Source organism: Heloderma suspectum, chromosome 5, assembly GCF_057233095.1.
Source record: "Heloderma suspectum isolate Gila_16-S chromosome 5, 16-S_ref, whole genome shotgun sequence".
Lineage (NCBI taxonomy): Eukaryota > Metazoa > Chordata > Lepidosauria > Squamata > Helodermatidae > Heloderma > Heloderma suspectum.
The window spans coordinates 233,544,425-233,566,714 of record NC_139462.1 but is presented as its reverse complement, the minus strand read 5'-3'; the positions used below and the strand labels follow the sequence as shown (position 1 = coordinate 233,566,714).

Sequence of the window (22,290 nt, the reverse complement as noted above, 5' to 3'; positions counted from 1 at the left end):
GCAGACATTTTGTGGGAGCACCCAGGGCACACTATCAACATTTCAGATTTTTTCACTGGCCCAAAAAGTTTGGGGACCCCGGCCTTAATTCAGCCCATCTACCTGAGCCTCACCTCTTTATTCCTGGCTATGTTCACACATGATCAAGTGCAGCTTCAGAAAAAGCTGTGACACGATGAAAAACAGCTGCAGAGAGAATGGACCTGAATGCACACAGCTGCGTGGAAAGCACATAAAGCTGTAAAGTGCATAAAGCCAGAGGTTGTTTGATTCCTAACAATGGAACTGTAATGAAGCCAGAAGATTATGGCAGTGGCGGTTCACATCAACACATAGCAAAGGACATTTATAAGATTAGCATTACCCAAGTGTTAGGGCAGTGGTTGTTTTTCATTTTTCATGATTACTGCTTTGATAATAAAGAGATACAAATGACCCTATTAAATGTTTGACAAGTTAACTTACAAAAAATGGGAACCTGTTTCACCCTATAGACCTAGAATGATATAGTGAGTGTTAATTTTCAGCTATTTTTTGATAACAAGTGAGGATAAAAACCCCTCTTTTTCAGTCTTGGCCTTGGGGTAGGATCCTCCCAAAGGAGCGCATCATTCCACCAGCTCCAGTCCAGCCAACACCAACAGAGTTCACTTCATGAGGCAAACTCAGTGGCGTGGGGTGGGGACTTGGCTGAGTAGTTCTCCCCTCCTCCATTTCCTTCCTGTGAGATGGGAATCAGAGTGAAATGATGTCTGTCCTGAGGGCAAACACACTGACGGTGCAATCCTATGCATGTTCAGACAGAAAAAGGCCCTACAACGTCTACCATTCCCCAGCCAGCATGGTTGGCTGGGGAATGCTGGGGGTTGTGGGGCTTCTTTCCAGACTAAGGATGCATAGGATTGCACCCTAATGGTAAAGCAATACTCAGTTTCAGAATGCTGAGCTTTCCTTTCCTTTCGGGTGCAACTCTTCAGTAAATGAAGCACCAATAAAGAAAGAAGGGTATCCATGTAGACGTGTAGCCTCTTGCTGTGTATTGCATCTGAGTGTGGAATATGGGTAGCTTTGCCTTGTGTGGCAGAGCATGACGGCCTTTTCATCTCACCCAGTTCTGGGTAGAGGGGCAGGCACTCAGCTCATGCTCAGAAGAACACTGCACCTAAGTTGTTGTTGTTTTTTTTAAAAAATAGAGATCTCTGTATCTTGAATAAGGAGAGAATTTATTAGGATTAATGGATTGAACAGAAGCATTGAAGAAATCAAAACATTCTAGCATCGGTTAAAATTGTACATGCACTCTGTAAGACCAGGACATCACGAAGAAAAGGAGGAAGAGGACGTCCTCTGGCGTCTAGTGGGAACTCGGCTAGTCCAGCAGAGAGTTGGACGGAGTCAGCAGATACAAGGGAACCTCTTCAGTCCCATTTCTGAGCAGCCTGCAGATCATTCATGGCTGTAGAAAGTGCAATCTTTTGAAGATGGCCTGAGTTAACTGAAGATGCCAATGTATTGACATATACATCCATCTCTGTTGGGATGCAGATGAAAAAGTAGAGTACTCTCAGGCAGCCAGACCCCTTTGCTTTAACCCCCAACACTCCCCTCTCTTCTGACCAGGTTCTCCATACAAACCTCTGTAGCTATGAGGGCTGCTTACTTCTCACGTCAATGATTTCCTCAGTACGTTTGCTCTCATGCAAGTCTATCTTGCTTCAAAAAATGTAATGTGGGCATGGACACTGCAGGTGATTAAATGTGGAGAGGTGCCACTTTCTGACATTGCTGATAGGGACCATCACATGGCTCAGATTCCTGTACATTCCTATCTCTCTCAGTAAATCATCCATCAGAGTCTGGGCTGTATCTGAGTGTCCCAGGATGGCAATAACCATAGAGAAGGAAACACAGGAACAATCAGAGAAAGCAATACTTATGGAGGTCCTAACTTGGGTCCAAGATAAAACTGTTTGATGCTATCATCTCATCACCTCTGTGATAGGAATATTTCAAGCGATGCTGTACTGTGATATGCATCTGTGGCACTAGAACCTGGTCACGTCTTGTGAACAGGATAACTGCAGGCAATTTTACATCCTTAATAGGTTACAAACTGCCCAACAGTGCTTTCCATGCAAGCACCCCAGAGTTGCTGTCATCAGGGTCGGCCCTACCATGAAACAGCCTGATGTAGGCACATCAGGCAGCGGAATATGGGAAGAGCGGCGAATTGCGGTGTTTTCACCCTCCAGATGGCCCGTCGCTTCTTGGTCCTTCCAGCCAACAATGCAGGTGGCTGGCGGGATCAAGAAGGGGCTGCTCGCTTGCTCGCATACCCCCCGCCCACTCGCCTCCTGCCCACCTGACCTGCTTGGGCAGCCAGCTGGCCAGCCAGTCAACCCAGCTGCTGGCTTACTTTCTTTGACACACATACGCATGGCTGCTTCATCAGCACTCCCACCCATCAGCTTCTTCCACCTTGTGCAGCAGCCTCGGGGCAACTGCAAGAGGTTGGCTGAAGTATTGCAAGAGGTCCCAGAACTCTCATGATACTTCAGCTGGCCTCTGGCAGGCACCCTGAAGCTGCTGTGCAAGGAGGAAGCTGCTGACGGGTGGGAGTGGTGGCAAGGCATATGCACAGGCACATGCCAAAGAAGTAAGCAGGTGGGCACGGCCTCCTGGGTTAGCTGGCCTCCAAGCAGATCAGGCAGGAGGGTGGGAGGCCACGGCACAGCTACTACCATCAGAAGAAGAAGAGGCAGGGCAGCAGCAGTGGCGACCTGCCTTGGGCCAGGCCTGGCTGTTCTGGAATATTCTAAACAGCTCAAGGGGAAGGGCAAGACTAGAATGCTGAGCATCCAAGAGACTGTGGGGCTGTTGGGATGGGAGGAAAACTTTATGCAGCCCTCAGGTACAGAAGAGTGACAGGTGGACAGAATGGAGAGGGAATGCTTTGTATTTGGCAGTTGGTATATGGGGGGGGAGAAAGGGTTAAACCCCCTGATGTGCCATGGCCCTGATCCAAACCATCCACCCCTCCCTCATGGCTGCTTTTAGCAACAACAAGACATCGGAGATGTATTCATGACTAGTTGGGCTCTAAGTCAACTAAACATTTGATTGTAAATCTCCAGTCAAATTAGATTATATACTGCCTTACTACAACAACATCCTCAATTTTCTGGACTTTAATTGGAAGGTCTTTCTTATAACTGTTAGAGTATGTTGCAATGGCTGGAATTCTGACGCTTCCACTCCTCGAACATTTCTTTTTGATGCTCAGCCATTATTTTGTTCTGCTTCGTCAATTCTTCTCTGAACTTCTTGAACAATTCTTCCTCCATATCTTTCTGGTCCTTCTCTAGCATTTCTTCAGTATAATACGGGGCTTCTCTGTTCCTTTCCACCAGGCCATCGATCATATGAAGCAGTTCAGCGACCTGCTCCTCCCTTTCCTGGCCTTCTGCCCTGTTGTTGAAAGCGACAAACCGGCCGCCACACTGAGCAATCTGATTCTGAAGATCCACATCTCCCTCCAGCAAGAAATCTTTGACAGGTTTGCCACCCAAATCATCTTTGCGGGTGAACAAAATTATCATGTAGTTCTTTGCTTTAAAGCTGAAAATTTTTTTGATTAATTGAGCAACCTGCTTCTCCTCCTGACTGAAACGACCCAGCTGAATGACTTGTATGATGGCGTGTGGGCCTGGGTAGCTGTACTTCACACACGTTTTAACTTTCTCACTGATCTTCTCATCTGGAACTTTAGTGTCAAAAAACCCAGGCGTATCAACAACCACAACTCTCCTGCCGTCTACTTCAGCATCCTCCCTTTTACAATCTAACGTCACTGAGGAGGGCGACACAGCAGACTTAAATGTGTTTTTCCCCAGAACGGTGTTCCCCGTGCCACTTTTCCCAGCTCCAGTTTTCCCAACAAGAGCGATCCTCAGTTCAGGGGCTACAAAACAAAACAAAGAAGTGAGAGAATGTAAGAAACTGCAATGCAAGGTAAACTCAATGTGATTGCTATTGTTCTGACCTGTCAGCATCAGGAAACCACGAGGCAAAAGGGCCAGGCAGGTCAGGTGCTTCACCACATGGAAAGCGCCAAGTGAGGCACTTTGCTCCCATGGAGGCTGGAGGTGGAGTGAGGCCTCAGAAGCCTCCATCCAGCCTACCCCTCCTAAATGCACCCCCCCCCATTACAACAGTATGCCTCCTTAAGGAGCCCACCACCAGCCTAAAGGTAAGTGCTTCTAGTTTCTGTGGCCTCTCTCCTGAGCGCTGCCTGCACTGTTGGACTGGCATGGTGGTGTGGGAGGAAGACTTGTCAGGTGAATTGGGCTCCAGGACAGCATCTGTGAGGATCCTGTCTCAGCTTCTGTAGGCTCATGACCATTAGCCTCAGGTTTGCTATCAAGAACCCCGTTGCCAGCCAGTAGCAGAGCAGCTCCAGACCAGCTAAGCTTATCTTCCTCTCTCTGTGAGCTTGAGGGGCCATGGCAGGTGCCCGCCTGCCCAGAGTGGCCAAAGGGATGCCCAAGAAAGAGCTAGGAGTGCCCTGGAGGTCTTCACACACCCCCAGGGCCCCAGCAGAATGCCACCCTCTCCTCCTCCCCTCCACACACATCCACTGCAGTCATGTGTCTTTCACAAGAAATCAATAGTGGGGGAGGGAGCAATCATAAGCCCCCCAGACAGGCATAGGATAGTTTGGTTTCCTGGTCTCTTCCCCTCCTCGCCCCACTTCCTCCCCCTTCCCCTCAGAGCTGACTTGGAAAGAACCGTGCCAGCTACTTCTCTGCGCGTGGAAAACGGAGTGAGGAAATGGGGAAAGGTGGCATTCCCGGGGCTGGGGAGGAGAGGGGGGCGGCTGCAGGATGCCATTGCCAGTAGCCATGCAAGCCCCTCCAAGGCTGCCGCTCCTAGGTGGGCAGAATTGCCCATCCTGTGGACATGCAGGGTGCTGGAGCTTGGAGGCGAAGATCACCTCTGCTGTCCTCCTGCCCTACACTGGATAGTCAGCAGCCTCCGAGGCTGCCGGCAATCCACAAAGGATCTCACCTTAGGTAAAATAATATACACATATGCACACAAATTTAAGTTTGCTTTAAATTAGGTTGAGCTGATTTGACACAGTTCAGTCAGCTCGATAAAGTCCTTACCTCTGCTGCTTTTATCCATACTCTCACAACTAGGATAAGTCAAAGCCAATATTCAGGAATTCTAGATTTAGAAGATAGAGAACAAAACAAAGCAAAGAATAAGCTAGGGAGATGCCTTCCTGATGAGCTGGAGAAATGTGCCTCACAAAATGTTGCGGCACATAATTTCCTTTATGTAGACAGAAAAAGAAGCAGTTCTGGTTTACAGAGGAATTGCCCTAACTGAATGCTCCCACCACTCAGAATCAGTGACATATCATATCTACCTCACAGGTGAAAACTCACCCTGCTTCTTCCAAAAGATGCTTAAGCTCAGCCTTTGACGTGGCCCCAAAGCAAGGAAATTATGGAATTGAGGTTCAGCCACTGACATTTTCTCTTTGTACTACCAGCATCTAAAGAGGCTGAATTTTTTGACTGCTCCTGCCTGCTGCCTCTATAGACTTAGGCATGGCCATGAATTTCTCCACGAATCTCGGGGAGGCCGAATGCCAACGCGTTGCCCTTATTTTCGCCGTAGTCTACGTAAATCTTTACGTAGACTACCCGGGACCAAATAAGGAACGCAAATGGCGGTGCCCATGGGCGCCACCATTTGCGTACGCGCTTTTTTTTTTCCCCCAAAGTCACCCGGGATAGGCTACGTAACGATTTACGTAGCCTATCACGGCTGACTTTGGAAATCTAGCCATGATAGGCTACGTTAATCGTTACATGGCCTATCACGGGTGTTTGTTTGTTTTTCACTTTTGTATTTCGCGGCCGGGGAGATGGGGTGCTTCTCCCCGGCCTGAATTTCGCCCGGGCGAGGAGAAGCTTCGAGGGGAGAACCGAAGCGCCTCCCCCCCACCGCGAAGCGCCTCCCCCCCACCGCGGGACCAGGTAAGTGACTTTCGTACATCACTATATAGACTGGAGAAACAGCCCATGAACAGCCCAGGATTCTGGACTCATGACAACCCATAGTTTAAACAACCAGCAGATCACAACCCAACAATCCCCTTGTGGGTTTTTCATGGTTAACAACCCATCATTACAAAGCCATAAAAGGTAAAGGTAAAGGTGTCCCCAACCAGTCGTGTCCGACTCTAGGGTGCGGTGCTCATCCCCGTGTCTAAGCCAAAGAGCCAGCGCTGTCCAAAGATGCTTCCGTGGCCATGTGGCCAGCATGACTGAACACCGAGGTGCACGGAACGCTGTTACCTTTCCCGCCGAGGCGGTACCTATTTATCTACTTGCAATTTCTTGCTTTCAAACTGCTAGGTTGGCAGAAAAAGGAAAGGCCATAACCGCCGCCATTTTTGTACGCGTTTTTTTTTTTAACCCACCCCCAACTATGATAGGCTACGTAAGGATTTACGTAGTCTATCACGTCTTTTTTTCCCCCCACAAGTCTGGAAATGGCGGCGGCGGCAGCCGGTCGGAAGACCGGCCACCGCTGCCGCCGAAGCCACCGCTGGAGCTGCCGCCGGAGCTGCTGCCGCCCGGAAGATCCGCCCCAGGTAGGGATGGACGAAAGTCCCTTACCTGGTCCCACAGCTTGCTTCGCGGTGGGGGGGAGGCACTCCGTCCCTCCCCCCGAAATTCTGGGCGGGGTGGGAGGCGCCCCGTCCCTCTGGCCGTGAATCTCGTCTCCTGCCGGGACGCAAATGGCAGCGGCCGTAGCCACCGCCGTTTTCATCCCTGCAGTCAGCCATGATAGGCTACGTAAAAGTTTACGTAGCCTATCATGGCTGAATTAAAAAAAAAGAAAAAAGCTCGTACACAAATGGCAGCGCCCATGGGCGCCGCCATTTGCATTCCTTATTTGGGCACATGTAGTCTACGTAAACATTTACGTACACTACGGCGAAAATAAGGGCAACGCTAGCCCCAGGTAAGTCTCGTCCCGGGGGGATCCACGGGGGGGCGGGGGGGCAGGCCGTTCCGCCACAGATTTCGGGGGAATGCCAGTGCATTCGGCCTCACCGAGATCCATGGCGGAATTCTCTGACATCCCTAGGTGAGAGTCTTTTTCTCTCATGTACCCAGTTATATGAAAGTTATCTATACTTAGCTTATGGCAAACATTTTTATCTGACCCTGCTGAGTTCTTTGAGTTTTGAGGGCCCATGGCTTCAGCCCTAGGGGAAGAAGAGGCAGCTGGCATAGCAGTGTGGATTGTGTTTGTGCTAGGGATGTCAGAGAATTCCGCCACGGATCTCGGTGAGGCCGAATGCCAGTGCATTCAGCCCCCCGAAACCTGTGGCAGAACAAAGCCCCCCGCCCCGCGAAATGGGCCGGGAACGGAGCACCTACCTGCTGCTGTCCGCGCTGACTTGCGAACGGCGGCCGCATCTGCGGCCGCCATTCCCTTCTTCCATATAGCCATGATAGGCTACGTAAATACTTACGTAGCCTATCACGGCTTAACTAAGGGGTAGGGTTGGCGGAGAATTTCTCCCCGAAACTTTGGGGGGCCGAGCGCCAACGTGTTCGGCGCCCCGAACAAGTTTCGGGGAGAAATCCTCCGAACCCCCCCGCCCCCGCACCCCCCCCCCCGGGACGGGACTTACCTTCGCCGAATGTCCCTCCCGGCGGCGGGTCCAGCTGGCGGTTCGGCGGGTGTTCGAGTGGGGCGGGAGCGGCAGCCAGTCTTTTGACCGGCTGCTGCCGCCGCCATTGCAATAAAAGAAAAAAAAAACGCCCCCTGATAGGCTAAGTAACGATTAACGTAGCCTATCACGGCTAGATTTGCAAAGTCAGCCGTGATAGGCTACGTCAATCATCACGTAGCCTATCACGGGTGACTTAAAAAAAAAAAAAAAAAAGTGTGTACGGATAATGGCGGCCCCCATAGGGAGCCGCCATTCCCATTCCTTATTTGGTCGCTGTAGTCTACGTAAAGATTTACGTAGACTACGGCGAAAATAAGGGCAACGCTATTACGTATTATTTACGTAAATCTACGTAAAGATTTACGTAGACTACAGCGACTAAATAAGGAACGCGAATGGCGGCTCCCTATGGGGGCCGCCATTAGCGTACGCGCTTTTTTTTTTTTTTTTTTAAGTCACCCGTGATTGGCTACGTGACGATTGACGTAGCCTATCACGGCTGACTTTGCAGATCTAGCCATGATAGGCTACGTGAATCATCACGTAGCCTATCAGGGGGCGTTTTTTTAAAAAAAAAAAAACTTTCGCGTTCGCGGCCGGGCGAGGCGGGAAGCCTCCTCCCCGGCCTGAATTTTGGCCGGGGCGAGGCGGGAAGCCTCCCCCCCGGCCTGAACTTCGAGGGGGGAGCAGCGAAGCGCCTCCCACCCACCGCAAACGTCCTTCGAGGACAGGTAAGGGACTTTCGTCCACTCCTACTAAGGGAACGCAAATGACGGTGGCTACGGCTGCCGCCATTTGCATTCCCTTTTTTTTCTGTTTTAGCCTACGTAAATATTCACGTAGGCTAAAACGGCAAAAAAAAGGGAACGCAAATGGCAGCTGCCGTAGCCACCGCCATTTGCGTCCGCTGTTTTTTGTGGGTTTTTGCCGTGATAGGCTATGTAAATATTTACGTAGCCTATCACAGCAAAATACAGGGACGCAAATGGCAACGGCTATGGCAGCTGCCATTTGCATCCCTGCGGGCGGCCTCGGGCGGCGGCTCCGCAGAATCTCCAGGGAGCAGAGCCAGCTGGAGAGAATTTCGCGGGGAGAGACGGAGTGCTTTCCCCCCACCGGGAATGTCACCCTTCAAAAAGGTAAGTGACTTTCGTACATCCCTAGTTTGTGCTACTTACTGATATGAAATAAAATATTCATTTAAAGTAAACTTAGTGCATGTTCAGGGATGATGTTCAGGGACGGGTGAATGAGTGAAGTTCGAGGTCACCAAGATTCAGCAAACATCGGCTTGCCATGCATCCCATGCCCCGTTCCCATTCCCATTTGCAGCTACTGCTCACTCTGTGCGAACAGAATAATTGCAAAAATCGAGCCGTGATCGAACGTGAAATTTATGCAACTTTCCCTTGTTTGATTTGTGCCAATTTCCTAACTATATGCAACTTCCTTTAATTTATACAAATTCCCTCCATGGACTAAAGTGGGGCTGATTTCTACAGGGAAAATCTACACAAATTACAAAATGTGTGTACATTTAGGAAAGTTGAGTAAATTTAGGAAAGTTGCAAGAATTGAACGCAAGCACGTGTTCAGCAACTTAACGTGCATTTTCGATGGACACATGCTTCTGCTCATGTCTGGAGTTGTAAACAGGGAATGCTCCCATGTTTTACTAACAAAAACAAATTTGTCATTCATCCCTAAGAGATATTATGCACCTTGACTTTGTGAGGGACACACCATTTGCTACTCTGCCTCTGGCAGCAAAATATCTTAGTTGGCCCTACTCAGACCTCCTCAGAATATATAGCTAGGGTTAGAACTGTATATAGTTAGAACTTCTATATGCATACCTTCACACTTCAATTACATTGGACTGCATTTGCTATTTTGTTGCCCACCTAGCTAGTTTAAATTAAAGAGGTCTACTTGAAGCTCTTCACAATCCATTTTTTTCTTATTTGGTGTCATGAATTAACTTGGCCTAGTTCACTGCTCTTGCTTCACCCTGACTCCGGATCATTTCTGAACAAATGAAAATGTTCCATTCCCAATGCAGAGGTATATGTGTTTTCTGAGACCCATTGTGAGGAACACAGGGCCTCCAGTCCTTCACCTTTGGTGGCAGCAGCAGCAGCAGCAGCTCATTTTATTCATATGCACACACATGCACGCACACACACACACACACACACGCACACACACACGCACACACACATGCACACACACACACGCACACACACGCACACACACACGCGCACACACACGCACACACACACACACACACGCACACGCACATGCACACGCGCACACACGCACACACATGCGCGCGCACACACACCCCTTATATGTATACAACACCTTAACTTGTGACAGCAGTGAAAGCTCCCTCAGAATGACACTTTGTCACAACATTGGATAATTCCAGGGGCATTGCAGGAGGGGGAAAAATAGTGGGTAAATCCTTCATGCCCAGAACCTGGCAGAGAATGTGTTTTCTTCGTTGTTCTCCCACTCACCCCACATTTCTAGCCAAAACGAAGCCTAGAAGCCCCACAAACAATCCTCCATCATGGCTGTGGGGGTGAAGAGGGAGGAGGCAGAGGGAGGGGTCCTGGGCTCTCCATTAGTGTGCCTTTATGTACAGCAGCTCTTTTCCCACTTTAACCGAACACGGCAGGGGAGATGAGACTTTGCCTAGCCAGTCTTCCAGTCCTCCCCTCTCATGACTCCGGCCACTCTTAGCGTTTCCTCCATGCACTGGTTCATCTACAGCAATGCAGCACCTGCACTCTCTGAAAGTTCTCAGGGTACCTGCTGCTTGGTTCACATCCTGAAACATTTTACGGCAAACCTATTCCTGGTGTCAGAGCATGCTGGTATTTCCTGGTATTAGTGTATGGTGGCAAGGACAATGATGAGGATGCTAAAAGAAGAGAAACAAATCCTGCCCAAACATACCTAAAATTTTCTGTCAGGTTGTTTTATCTTTCTCCCCCCCCCCATCCCCTCTTATCCTAAATCTAGTTATGTGGCAATAAACTATCACAGAAGATAATCAAGACAGTTAGGATCAGCATGTATAAGCTATTGGCCACAGCCTGCTGAAGGACTGCTCACACTTAAACCCCAGCCGTTTTGAGGAGGCTCTGCGCTGCAGGGCCACAGGACAAGCCAAGCCAGACCAGCTGGCCAGACACCGACCTGGGAGTCCGTCTGCTGTGTGGGGCTCCTCCTCTGTCTGCCCGGGGCTCCTTCTGCAGCTCTCGGGTGCTTCTCAGGGTTCAGTGGAAAATAAAATGCAGTTCCTGTTGAGTTTACCAGCTATAGAACAGTTTCACTTTGACTTAGGAGCTCTCCATTAGCCAATAGAAATGCAAAAACTTATCTCAGGAACCAAGCTGTCTTCCTAGAAGGCTCAATGGCTTCTAACTATAAAACATACTAGGAGAAAGAGAGGGGTAAGCTAACTGTCCTCTATCTGTTTACCTCAGTACGAACAGCAGGGGAATCATGGAATTATAGAGTTGGGAGGGGCTTTAGAGATCATCTAGACCAACCCCCTGTTCAATGCAGGCTCTGCAATACAGGGTGCAGCTACAACATCACTGACAGATGGCCATCCAGCCTCTGCTTAAATGCTCTAGTATACCACTGCTCAGAATTTCACAAAACAAATGAAAGGCATGCCTTCTCAACAAGCAGAATAATGTGCATCAGTAGTTTCAACTAAAATTTGAAAGGAATATATGATATGCCAAGCTGCAGCTTGGAGAAAAGAGTACAAATGTATCAATTTTCAGCACATTTTAACTTGCTGTACCTGTGGCAATTTGTATTGGATCAGTTTTAATTTTTATGCCTCATCTGGTAGATCATAGAAGCTACATTTTAAGTTATTATTAATTCAACACGTGTTATTTTATAAGCAGTAGAATTTTGTATAATGGTGGAACCTCGTGTGTGTGTGTGTGTGTGTGTGTGTGTGCGCGCGCATGACTCACTTTAACTAAAGGGGCACTCCCACGTCACTTCAATTCAATGATAAAAACCTCCCAGTTAAGACAAGAGTTATGGCTATGTCATGTTGGCTCAACCTGCACGAGGCCAGGAAAGGAAATTGGAAGCCACGGTTGACGCTGTAACAGACAGGCCCAGTGAACAATGATGATGTTGTGCACTGTCACAAATTGTGCTTGCTCACAATTTATCCTCTGTGCACCCACACGTTGCCTTGGTCTTTCAGACTAGAATCCAGATGGGGAGGAAGGAGTGCTGGGACCAGCAAAGAGGCCCCACGTTGTCCTGGTCCTGTCTTGCCTTGTGAAGCATTTGAGCCTCCATGGTTTGCTAGCGGAATCCTCCTGTGGGATGACCCGGGCCAGTTTGTTGCTTTCATCAGTAGCTGACAGGATGGGCTGAACCATGAGAGAGAGCCCTCTTCTAGCAGCAAGACCAGATGCTTCATAAGGCAATATATGACCACGATGTGGGGCATCGTTGCCAACCAAGGAAAAGTGGGGGTGCATGGTGCCAAAGGCGAAAGGGTGGGGCCAAAACTGCAAAAAGGAATTCCAGCATTTTTTAGCTTCGAGATCTTCCTGCCAGCAAATAAGCCTTAGGGGAGGCTTTTCAACCTTTTAGAATGGGGTGAAAACTGCACACAAGCTGGAAAACCACCAAATGATCTGAGATTGCATGAAAGGGCCATGGGAAGGGGATGTGGTCCTATGGGGAACCCTGGAGGAGCTGATTTGGAGCCCAGGGCCTCTGACCCCTGCTACTTCCCCCTCCATGGGGATGTGGGGACAAAATGGGATGAGGATGGAATGGGGGGCTCAGAACTGCAGAAGGGAGGCAGTGTGTGTCTCTGTGTGTGGGGGAGCTTCATGGCATCACCTGGCCAGATGGCATTGTTCTGCCCCACCAGGAGCAGAGAGGTGGTGGGGCCTTCATCCCCCTGAGACCTGATGCCCCAGAACAGGGCCTGTCCAGGGAGCTCATTCCTCATTGCATTATGAGCCTGGCTGTGGCCTGTTCCTGAGTCCAGCGCCCTATGCCCCTTTGGGATTGGGCACCATGGTCCATTTGGGGCCAGCAAGTACCTCAGGTGAATGGCTGTCAGGGCAGCAGACTGGAAGGGTGGCATCCCCAGGTGCTTGTCTGTGGAGACAGAGTGCGGCCCATCCAGAGCTCTCTGGACCTGCTGGCAGTGGGTCTCCCTGAGCACTCACTACTGGGTAGTATTTGTGTGGTGGCCAGCCCCTCATCGATCCGACTGTGATTTCAGATCAGCAGTGGCAACATGCTGAATTTAAGCATATCAGTCAGTGGAGGGAAAGAAACTTGGTCTTCACCAGACCCCCTCTCCGGGAAACCAAGGTTGCTGAGTGCATGTACTGGAGGTTGGGCCCAAAGGGCAGTCTGGGGATTCTGCTTATGTACTGTCCACCCCACTGCATGACTGACTCCCTGGCCAAGGTGCTTGAGGTGGTCTCTGATGTGTGTACAGTCCCCTAACTTATTGGTGTTGGGGGACTTCAACGTACATTCGGAGGCTGTCCTCAGAGGAGCACCTCAGGACTTCATGGAGACCATGGCTTCCTGGAAGCTGCACCATATTCCAACTGGGCCCACCCATGTAGCTGGTCATGCTAGGGATGGCGGAGAATTTCTCTCTGAATCTTCGGGAGGCCGAGCGCCGAGGCATTCGGACCCCCGAAAGATTCTCCACTTAAAGGCCAGAAAATCTGAATAATGTCTGATTTGATTATTATGATCATCGTCATCACATCATCGTCATCATGTATTTAATTTCTATACTGCCCAATAGCCGAAGCTCTCTAGGTGGTTCACTAAAACTACAAACCACAACATTATGCAAAATTATAATAAAACATGGTATAAAAAATTTAGTATACAAAATTAAAACAATTTAAACAGCTAAAACAGTTTCAATAAACAATTTCAATAATAGAACTGTTCAAGACAGCTGATGTAAGTGCCCTATCACATGCCGTTAAATGCCTGGGAGTAGAGGGCAGTCTAAATCCAGCACCAAAAAAACGTAGGGATGGCGGAGAATTTCTCCACGAATCTTCGGGAGGCTGAGCGCCGAGGCATTCGGCCCCCTGAAAGTGTTGGGGAAATTCTCCGCCGGCCCTCCGCCCCCCCCAGGATGGGACTTACCTTCAGCGAATGTCCCTCGCGGTGGCGGGTCCCAGCGGCGGTTCGGCGGCGGTTCGTGGGGGGCGGGGGCGGCGGCTGGTCTCCCGACCGGCTGCCGCCGCCACCATTACAAAATAAAAAAGTAAACACACACACACACACACCCGTGATAGGCTACGTGATGATTTACATAGCCTATCACGGCTGACTTTGTAAAAAAAAAAAAAGCGCTTACACAAATGGCGGCGGCCCATGGGCGCCACCATTTGCGTTCTTTATTTTGGCACGTCTAGTCTACGTAAAGATTTACGTAGACTACGGCAAAAATAAGGGCAACGCTATTTGCGTTGCCCTTATTTTCGCCGTAGTCTATGTAAATCTTTACGTAGACTACTCGGGCCCAAATACGGAATGCAAATGGCGGCGCTCATGGGCCGCCACCATTTGCGTATGCGCTTTTTTTTTTTTTTTTTACAAAGTCAGCCGTGATAGGCTACGTGATGTTTTAAACATCATTTACATGATGAAAAATCACGTTTCATTTACGTGATGAAAAATCTAGCCATGATAGGCTACATAAATCGTTACGTAGCCTATCATGGGTGTGTGTGTGTGTGTTTTTACTTTCCTTTTTTATTTTGCAATGGCGGCGGCGGCAGCCGGTCAGAAGACCAGCCGCCACCCCCGCAGAACCGCCGCCGGGACCCGCCGCTGAGAGGGACATTCGCACTAGGTAAGTCCCTTCCCGGGCGGGGGTGGGGGCCGGCGGAGAATTTCACCACCAATTTCGGGGGGCCAAATGCATTGGCATTCAGCCTCCCGGAGATTCATGGAGAAATTCTCCGCCATCCCTACTGGTGGGTGGCTAGAATGCCACAATCACTGGGGCATTAGATCGGGTGGCTCCGAAATGCCCTCTCCCCCTGAACAGGGCTTGGACTGCACCATGGTTCAATCCGCAGTTACGAGCTCTGAAACAGGAGGTGAGACGGCTAGAGCGCCGGTGGCGGAAGTCTCGCTCCAAAGACGATCAGACACGGGCAAGAGCTGTATCTTCAGCCTATCACGTGGCGGTGAAGGCAGTGAAAAAGGAATGTTATGCTGCCTCTATCGCGTCTGCAGAGTGCTGTCCCAGGAGGCTGTTCCAAGTGGTCCGGAGCCTGGTCGGTCCTGTGGCTCCGGAACCACTGGAGCATTCTAAGGCCTCCTGTGAGGGCTTGGCAAGGCACTTTGCAGATAAAATTGATCGGATTAGGAGTCTTACTCCGCATGCTGTGGATACAGTTAGTGAGCAAGAGGCGGCCTGTGGCAAACCGGTTTTGTGGGATTGGTTCCAGCTTCTTCCTCCTGATGAAGTGGACAAGGTGCTTTCATATGTAAGGCCGACCACCTGCTTACTTGACCCTTGCCCATCTTGGCTCATTATGGGCTTCAGAGAGAGACCGGGTGAGGGGATCAGGGCGGTGGTGAACGCCTCCCTTGAGGAGGGAGTGATGCCATCAGCCCTCAAGGAGGCAGTGATAAGACCGCTCTTAAAGAAGCCCTCCTTGGATCCCCCAGTTCTGAACAACTTTCACCCAGTCTCGAATCTGCCATTTTGGGGCAAGGTGATTGAGCGGGTGGTGGCGGTGCAGTTGAAGGCACACTTGGAAGAAACCGATTATCTAGACCCATTTCAGTCGGGCTTCAAGCCTGGGCATGGGACAGAAACGGCCTTGGTCGCCTTGGTGGATGATATGAGGAGGGCTCTGGATAGAGGCGAATGCTCCTTCCTTGTTCTCCTTGACCTCTCAGCAGCTTTTGATACCGTTTACCACGGTATCCTCCTGGACTGCCTGGAGGGGCTGGGCATTGGCGACATCATATTACGGTGGTTCTGGTCCTTCCTCTCCGGCAGGTACCAGAGGGTAGCACTGGGAGAGGAGGTTTTGGACCTGTGGCCACTCACTTGTGGGGTGCCACAGGGTTCCATCCTCTCCCCGATGCTATTTAACATCTATGTGGGGACGCTGGGGGCTATCATCAGGAGGTTTGGGGTGCGGTGTCATCAGTATGCGGATGACACACAGCTCTACCTCTCGTTCAAATCTTCACCAACGTTGGCCATAGAATTCCTGTCCAAGTGTCTGGATATGGTGAGTGGCTGGATGGGGAGGAATAAGCTGAAGCTGAACCTTGACAAGACTGAGGTACTTTTGGTGGGAGATAAGAGAAGGTTGGGGGATGTTGACCTGGTGTTGAATGGGGTACGGCTACCCTTGAAGGACCAGGTCTGCAGCCTGGGGGTCATTTTGGACTCCCAGCTGTCCATGGAGGCTCAGGTGTCAGCTGTGAGCCGGACAGTGCTGTATCAACGCTATCTGATACGGCGGCTGCACCCCCACCTTCCTGACCTTCTGCTCCCATCGGTAGTACATGCCCTGGTCTCCTCTCGTTTAGACTACTGTAATGCGCTCTACGTGGGGTTACCCTTGAAGACGGTTCGGAAGCTGCAGCTGGTACAGAACGCGGCGGCTCGCCTGATTAAAGTCAGCTGCTGGCGAGATCACATCACTCCAGTGCTGAAGGAGTTGCACTGGTTACCAGTTGTTTTCCGGGCCAAATTCAAGGTGTTGGTTTTGACCTTTAAAACTAGGGATGTCAGAAAATTCTGCCACGGATCTCGGTGAGGCCGAATGCCAGGGCATTCGGCCCCCCGAACTCCGTGGCGGAACGGCCTGCAACCCCCCGCCCCCCCGCGGATCCCCCCCGGGATGAGACTTACCTGAGATGGATGTTCTGGACAGTGGCGGCTCCAGCGGCGGCTTTGGCAGCGGCGGCAGCTGGTCTTCCGAACGGCTGCCGCCACCGCCATTTGCAGTCTGTTTGTTTGTTTTTTTCTTCCCCGTTCGTGATAGGCTATGTAAAGACTTACGTAGCCTATCACATCTGGGTAAAAAACAAAAAACAAAACACGTGTACGCAAATGGCAGCGGCTACGGCCAACACCATTTGCGTTCCTTATTTTTGGCCATCTTAGTCTGCGTAAATATTTACGTAGACTAAGATGGTGAAAATAAAGGGGAACGCAAATAGCACCTGCTACACTATTTGCATTCCCCCTTATTTTCACCGTCTTAGTCTACATAAATATTTACGTAGACTAAGACGGCCAAAAATAAGGACCGCAAATGGCGGCGGCCATAGCCGCTGCCATTTGCATACACGTTTTTGTTTTGTTTTTTACCCAGACGTGATAGGCTACAAAAAGACTATCATGGCTGAATACAGGGACGCAAATGGTGGTGGCTATGGCAGCCGCCATTTGCGTCCCTGCTAGCCAGCGGCCGGATGTCTGGCTGCTGGCGGAGCCGGCCAGCGGCTCCGCGGAATCCCCGCAGAGCAGAGCCGGCCGGCCAGGATCCCGGGGGGAGGCGTGGAGCGCCTCCCCCCTGGCGAGGATTCCGAGCGCTTCCCCCCCCAGCGGAACCTGGTGGAGCCAGGTAAGTGGGGTTTCGTACACCCCTATTTAAAACTCTATGCGGTTCCAGCCCAGCCTATCTCAAGGAGCGTCTGCAGCAACACCAGATAGGCCACTCAACAAGATCAGTTTTGGATGGCCTTCTCTCTGTCCCATCAGCCGGGACAGCTAGGCTGGTGAGGACGAGGGAGAGGGCCTTCTCTGTGGTGAATGTACACCTACATACATACATACATACATACATAAAACTAAGTAGGAATTCCTCAGTAAGAGCAGTGAACAGGGAAGAGCCCAGTGCCAAATCCCTGTCCCATGGTGGGTTTGGGGAAATGTAGTGCATAGAAGACCCTCTCCCCAGAGCTGCTCTCATGGTGGGCCCGAGTCCTTCTGATCAAGGCACAGCATGTGGAGGGTGTGATGCCAGTAGAGGGCCAGGCACGCTGGGACTGGGTCTTCTCAGAGCTGCATTGCTTGGAAATGCAGGCAAAAGTGTGGGCTTGATCAGCCTTGTGCTTCTCGCATTTCCCCACGCCTCCTAACCTTTTCAATAATCTCCTCAGAAGCGTCAAGTCCTCCTTCCTTCCCCAATTCTAGTTCATTACAATTTGCCAACGTTTTTAAACTCAGCATAAATCCCTGTATTACACCTTGGGTGAAAATCCTTCTATCAAAATCCCGATCCCATCTTTCTTCCTCATAAGCCACTTTTGTATTCACTGCCGCCGATGCCCCTCCTTCTGTGATATCCTCTCCAGGCCTTTGATCCAAGAGCTGTTGAATTTGATTTTAACAATTCCTGGGGTCAAAGGCCTTGCCATTAAAACCACAGAGAGCTTTGGCAAATGGCAGCTCTAGTCGCCAAATCAGGGCTGAATGTAACCCAGCAGTCTCCAGTCCGTGACAGTGGTGGAGGAGTGGGGAAGACTGAATACATCTGGAGAAAAACGACTGCATTTCAGAGACAGAGATCTTTCTGGTGGTGCTACTTAGGGATGTGAGAACCCACCCCCGTCCAGGTTCTCTGGCTGCCTGCCCAGCCCCTGCCCCCACTTGCTGGTCCCTGGACCATGCTTGACCCGCTTGCCCGCTCATTGAATGGCCTGCAACTTACCTGGGCCCATCCACTCAGCATTTGCCTCTGCCATGATCACCATGGTTTTAAAGAAATATGGCGATTGGAAGTCTGTGTGCACATAGATCTATGTGCAAAAGGCACTGTGAATCGCTCAGGCAGGAGGAGGAGGAGGAGGAGAAACAGTGCATGCTCCACTGCTAGCCGTCTCCTGCTCGTGAGCAGGGGATGGCTAGCAGTCCTTGACAGCTAACCAGGCAGGAGGAGGAGGAGGTGCAGGGCTGAGAGGTCCCCACATTTCATGCACTTCCGAGGAAACAGTGAAAAGTTATAGCTCTTTGCTTTGAGAGTTTTGTTCAAATTCAAAATTTACCTGCACCTAGCTCAAAACTCCTGGGCCAAACTGTCTGATTTTTGGCAGGTGGAATCTCCTCCAGGAGCTCTGACAGTTTCCCAATTTTCATGCACTTCTGTGCAAGCAGTGAAAAGTTATAGCTCTTTGCTTTGAGAGTTTTCCTTGAAAGAATCAAAATTCACCTGCACCTAGAACAAAGAGTACTTGGCTGAACTGTCTAACATTTGGCATGTGAGATCTCCTCCATGGAGGCAGAGAGCCCCCCCCCCCCAAATCTTGTATTTATCTTGAAAACTGAAAAAGTTATGGCCATTTGTGTTGTCCAATGCAAGTCAATGGGAAAACGCCAAACCCAAGTGATTCGGGTATCTGAATCTCACTTTGGATTTGGATCCAAGTTGAAGCAGATGTAGGGATGTACGAAAGTCACTTACCTTTTCGCAGCTTGGCTTCGCGGTGGGGGGGAAGCGCTTCGCTTTCCCCCCCGAAGTTCAGGCGAAGGGGGGGAGGCTTCCCGCCTCACCCAGCCGAAATTCAGGCCGGTGGGGAGGCTTCCCACCTCGCCCGGCCAAAACTCAGGCTGGGGAGAAGCGCCCCGTCTCCCCGGCTGCAAAACAAAAAGTAAAAAAACAACAACAACCCCGTGATAGGCTACGTGACGATTTACGTAGCCTATCATGGCTAGATCTGCAAAGTCAACCATGATAGGCTACGTAAATCGTCATGTAGCCTACCACGGGTGACTTTGAAAAAAAAAAAAAAGCATGTACGCAAATGGCGGCGGCCCATGGGCGCCACCATTTGCGTTCCTTATTTTGGCACGTCTAGTCTACGTAAAGATTTACGTAGACTACGGTGAAAATAAGGGCAACGCAAATAGCTGGCATTCGGCGGCGGCAGCTCTGGTGGCAGCTCCGACGGCGGGGCGGTGGCGGCAGCTGCGGTGGCCAGTCTTCCGACCGGCTGCCACTGCCGCCATTTCCAGTTAAAAAACAAAACCAAAAAAAAGTGATAGGCTACCTGGCTACGTAAAGATTTACATAGCCTATCACGGCTAGATTTTTAAAAAAACACCGTGATAGGCTACGTAAATAGACTAAGACGGCGAAAATAAGGGGAACGCAAATAGCGTAGGTGCTACGCTATTTGCATTCCCCTTATTTTCGCCGTCTTAGTCTACATAAATGTTTACGTAGACTAAGACGTGTCAAAATAAGGAACACAAATGGCGGCGCCCATGGGCTCCGCCATTTGAGTACGCGCGTTGTTGTTGTTTTTCTTTTAAATCAGCTGTGATAGGCTACGTAAACATTTACGTAGCCTATCACGGTGTTTTTTAAAAATCTAGCCGTAATAGGCTACGTAAATCTTTACGTAGCCAGGTAGCCTATCACTTTTTTTTTTTTTTAACTGGAAATGGCGGCAGTGGCAGCCGGTCGGAAGACTGGCCACCGCAGCCGCCGCCACCGCCCCGCCGCCGGAGCCGCCACCGGAGCTGCCACCGCCAGGAAGATCCGCCCAAGGTAAGTCCCGTCCCGGGGGGGGGAGCAGGGGGCAGACCGTTCCGCCACCGATTGCGAGGGGCCAAATGCGCTGTCCTTTGCAGCCAAAGATGGAGAAGCTCCATACAGTCAGTAAAAACAAGACCTGGAGCTGACTGTGGCTCAGATCATGAGCTTCTTATCGCAAAATTTTGGCTGAAATTGAAGAACGTAGGGAAAACCACTAAACCATTCAGGTATGACCTAAATCATATTCCTTATGAATATACAGTGGAGGTGAGGAATAGATTTCAGGGATTAGACCTGATAGACAGAGTGCCTGAGGAACTATGCTTAAGAAATGCTTACTTCATGTGTCCTGTTAATAAATCAAAACAGCAGTCTGTCTTAGTATGTACTTTTACTTTAAAATTCAACTTTGCATAAATGTGCAATTGACAGAAACTGATTTCTCTTCCATCTTTGGAGGGTTGGGGGCTGAAGCTATCCTATACCAGCACAAAATGGCATATTCCTTGAGAGAACTTTTGGGGTGGGGGTGTTGGGGCCTCACACACATGGAAATTCTTCCAACATCGATGGTGGCCAGATCATGGTTCATAAGCACCTCAGATCTCTCTGTGACTGGACATTTTGGAGGAACCACTGCAGTGCAGTTAATTTTAATGCTACAGCTAACCCGCTTGGGTTGTATTGTAGCATCACCTCTAAGGATGCTATGGAGCTCATCAAAGTAGGGATATGCAGCTGCATTACTTCTGGACCAGGAGTTGTGATTTACTACCCACTGGTATTCCAGCTGCAGAGATTTGGTCTTTGTTCAGCACTCAGTAGCGCTTCGCTTGTGCCTGCAGTTGATCATTTTCCAAGAAATAAGTTCATAGGAATATATGTTCCTATGACTTGACCTAAGCTGATCTTGTGTTTTTTGTTCCCCCCATATGTCGAGGAGATCTAGGATTTCTAAGTGTTTCCAGGAAACACCACGGTCCTTGCTCGCTGAATCTGCAGCCACCATTATACCAAGCGGCGAAAGAGTGGTCGAGGGAGGAGACAGAACCTTTGCAGATGCAGCGGTGCGTAGATGTAAAGGACTTAGGCAGGAAGAAAAAATAAGGACAGCCCACTTACACTGACACGAAATCAAAACACTGCAATGTTGGGGCACACACACAACTAGTACAGGTCACAAGCCACACTCACTAATACAAATTAATTCGGGGATAAGGGACACACTCCATAACAGAACTGCATGAAAGCTGTGGTAAAGGGAAGATCCATCATGAAATGACTTTGCGAAAATGCAGCTTTTAGGGCAGGAAAACTGCAGTTCATGCGGAGTGGGGGTACTATCATGTGTCATGCCTATGTGTGAGGCACAGTAGCACTACAGTAAATTCCCAGTGGAGACTGGCCTTCTTTCTTAACCCTCTTCCTTGCCCTCTTTCCTCTGCCCCATTTCCAGCCCTCACTCCTCCTCCTCCCACCACCCACCCAGCACTGTGATCCCCTCAAAAAGAATTGTACACCACTTCATTTTATTTGGAAAATAATTTATAGGAATAATGACAATTGATGAATGGGCATAATTCATTGAAGGAGAATATATTAATTTATGGAACAGGATCTTGGTGGAGATAAGAAAATTAACTAGGGGTAAGCTCCTAAGAATTGATGCTTTCGAACTGTGGTGCTGGAGAAGACTCTTACGAGTCCCCTGGACTGCAAGGAGGTCAAATCAGTCCATCCTAAAGGAAATCAACCCTGAGTGCTCATTGGAAGGACAGATAATGAAGCTGAAGCTCCAATATTTTGGCCACCTAATGCGAAGAGAAAACTCCCTGGAAAAGACCCTGATGCTGGGAAAGACTGAAGGCAAAAGGAGAAGGGGACGGCAGAGGATGAGATGGCTAGATAGCATCACGGATGCAATGAATATGAACTTGAGCACGCTCCGGGAGAGAG

The 22,290-nt window shown here is 49.9% G+C and overlaps 1 protein-coding gene across 3 annotated transcripts in view; it reads right to left on the bottom strand.

The window, feature by feature from the left end:
- Positions 1-1,204: 1,204 nt before the first annotated feature.
- LOC146345361 (GTPase IMAP family member 7-like) overlaps positions 1,205-22,290 on the bottom strand; it is a 40,512-nt gene continuing 19,426 nt past the window's right edge. Inside the window, exons 2-4 of one of the 3 annotated variants that reach the window (XM_084860145.1) lie at positions 19,258-19,430; positions 5,169-5,229; positions 1,205-3,961 (exon numbers count right to left, since the gene is read on the bottom strand). In XM_084860145.1, coding sequence (XP_084716271.1) covers positions 3,216-3,961; positions 5,169-5,187 — 765 coding nt within the window. In that variant the 5' untranslated portion in view covers positions 5,188-5,229; positions 19,258-19,430 and the 3' untranslated portion in view covers positions 1,205-3,215. Of the gene's footprint in view, positions 3,962-5,168; positions 5,230-10,972; positions 13,732-19,257; positions 19,431-22,290 lie in introns of those variants that run through there. The other 2 variants (XM_084860143.1, XM_084860146.1) reach the window with 2 other exon arrangements.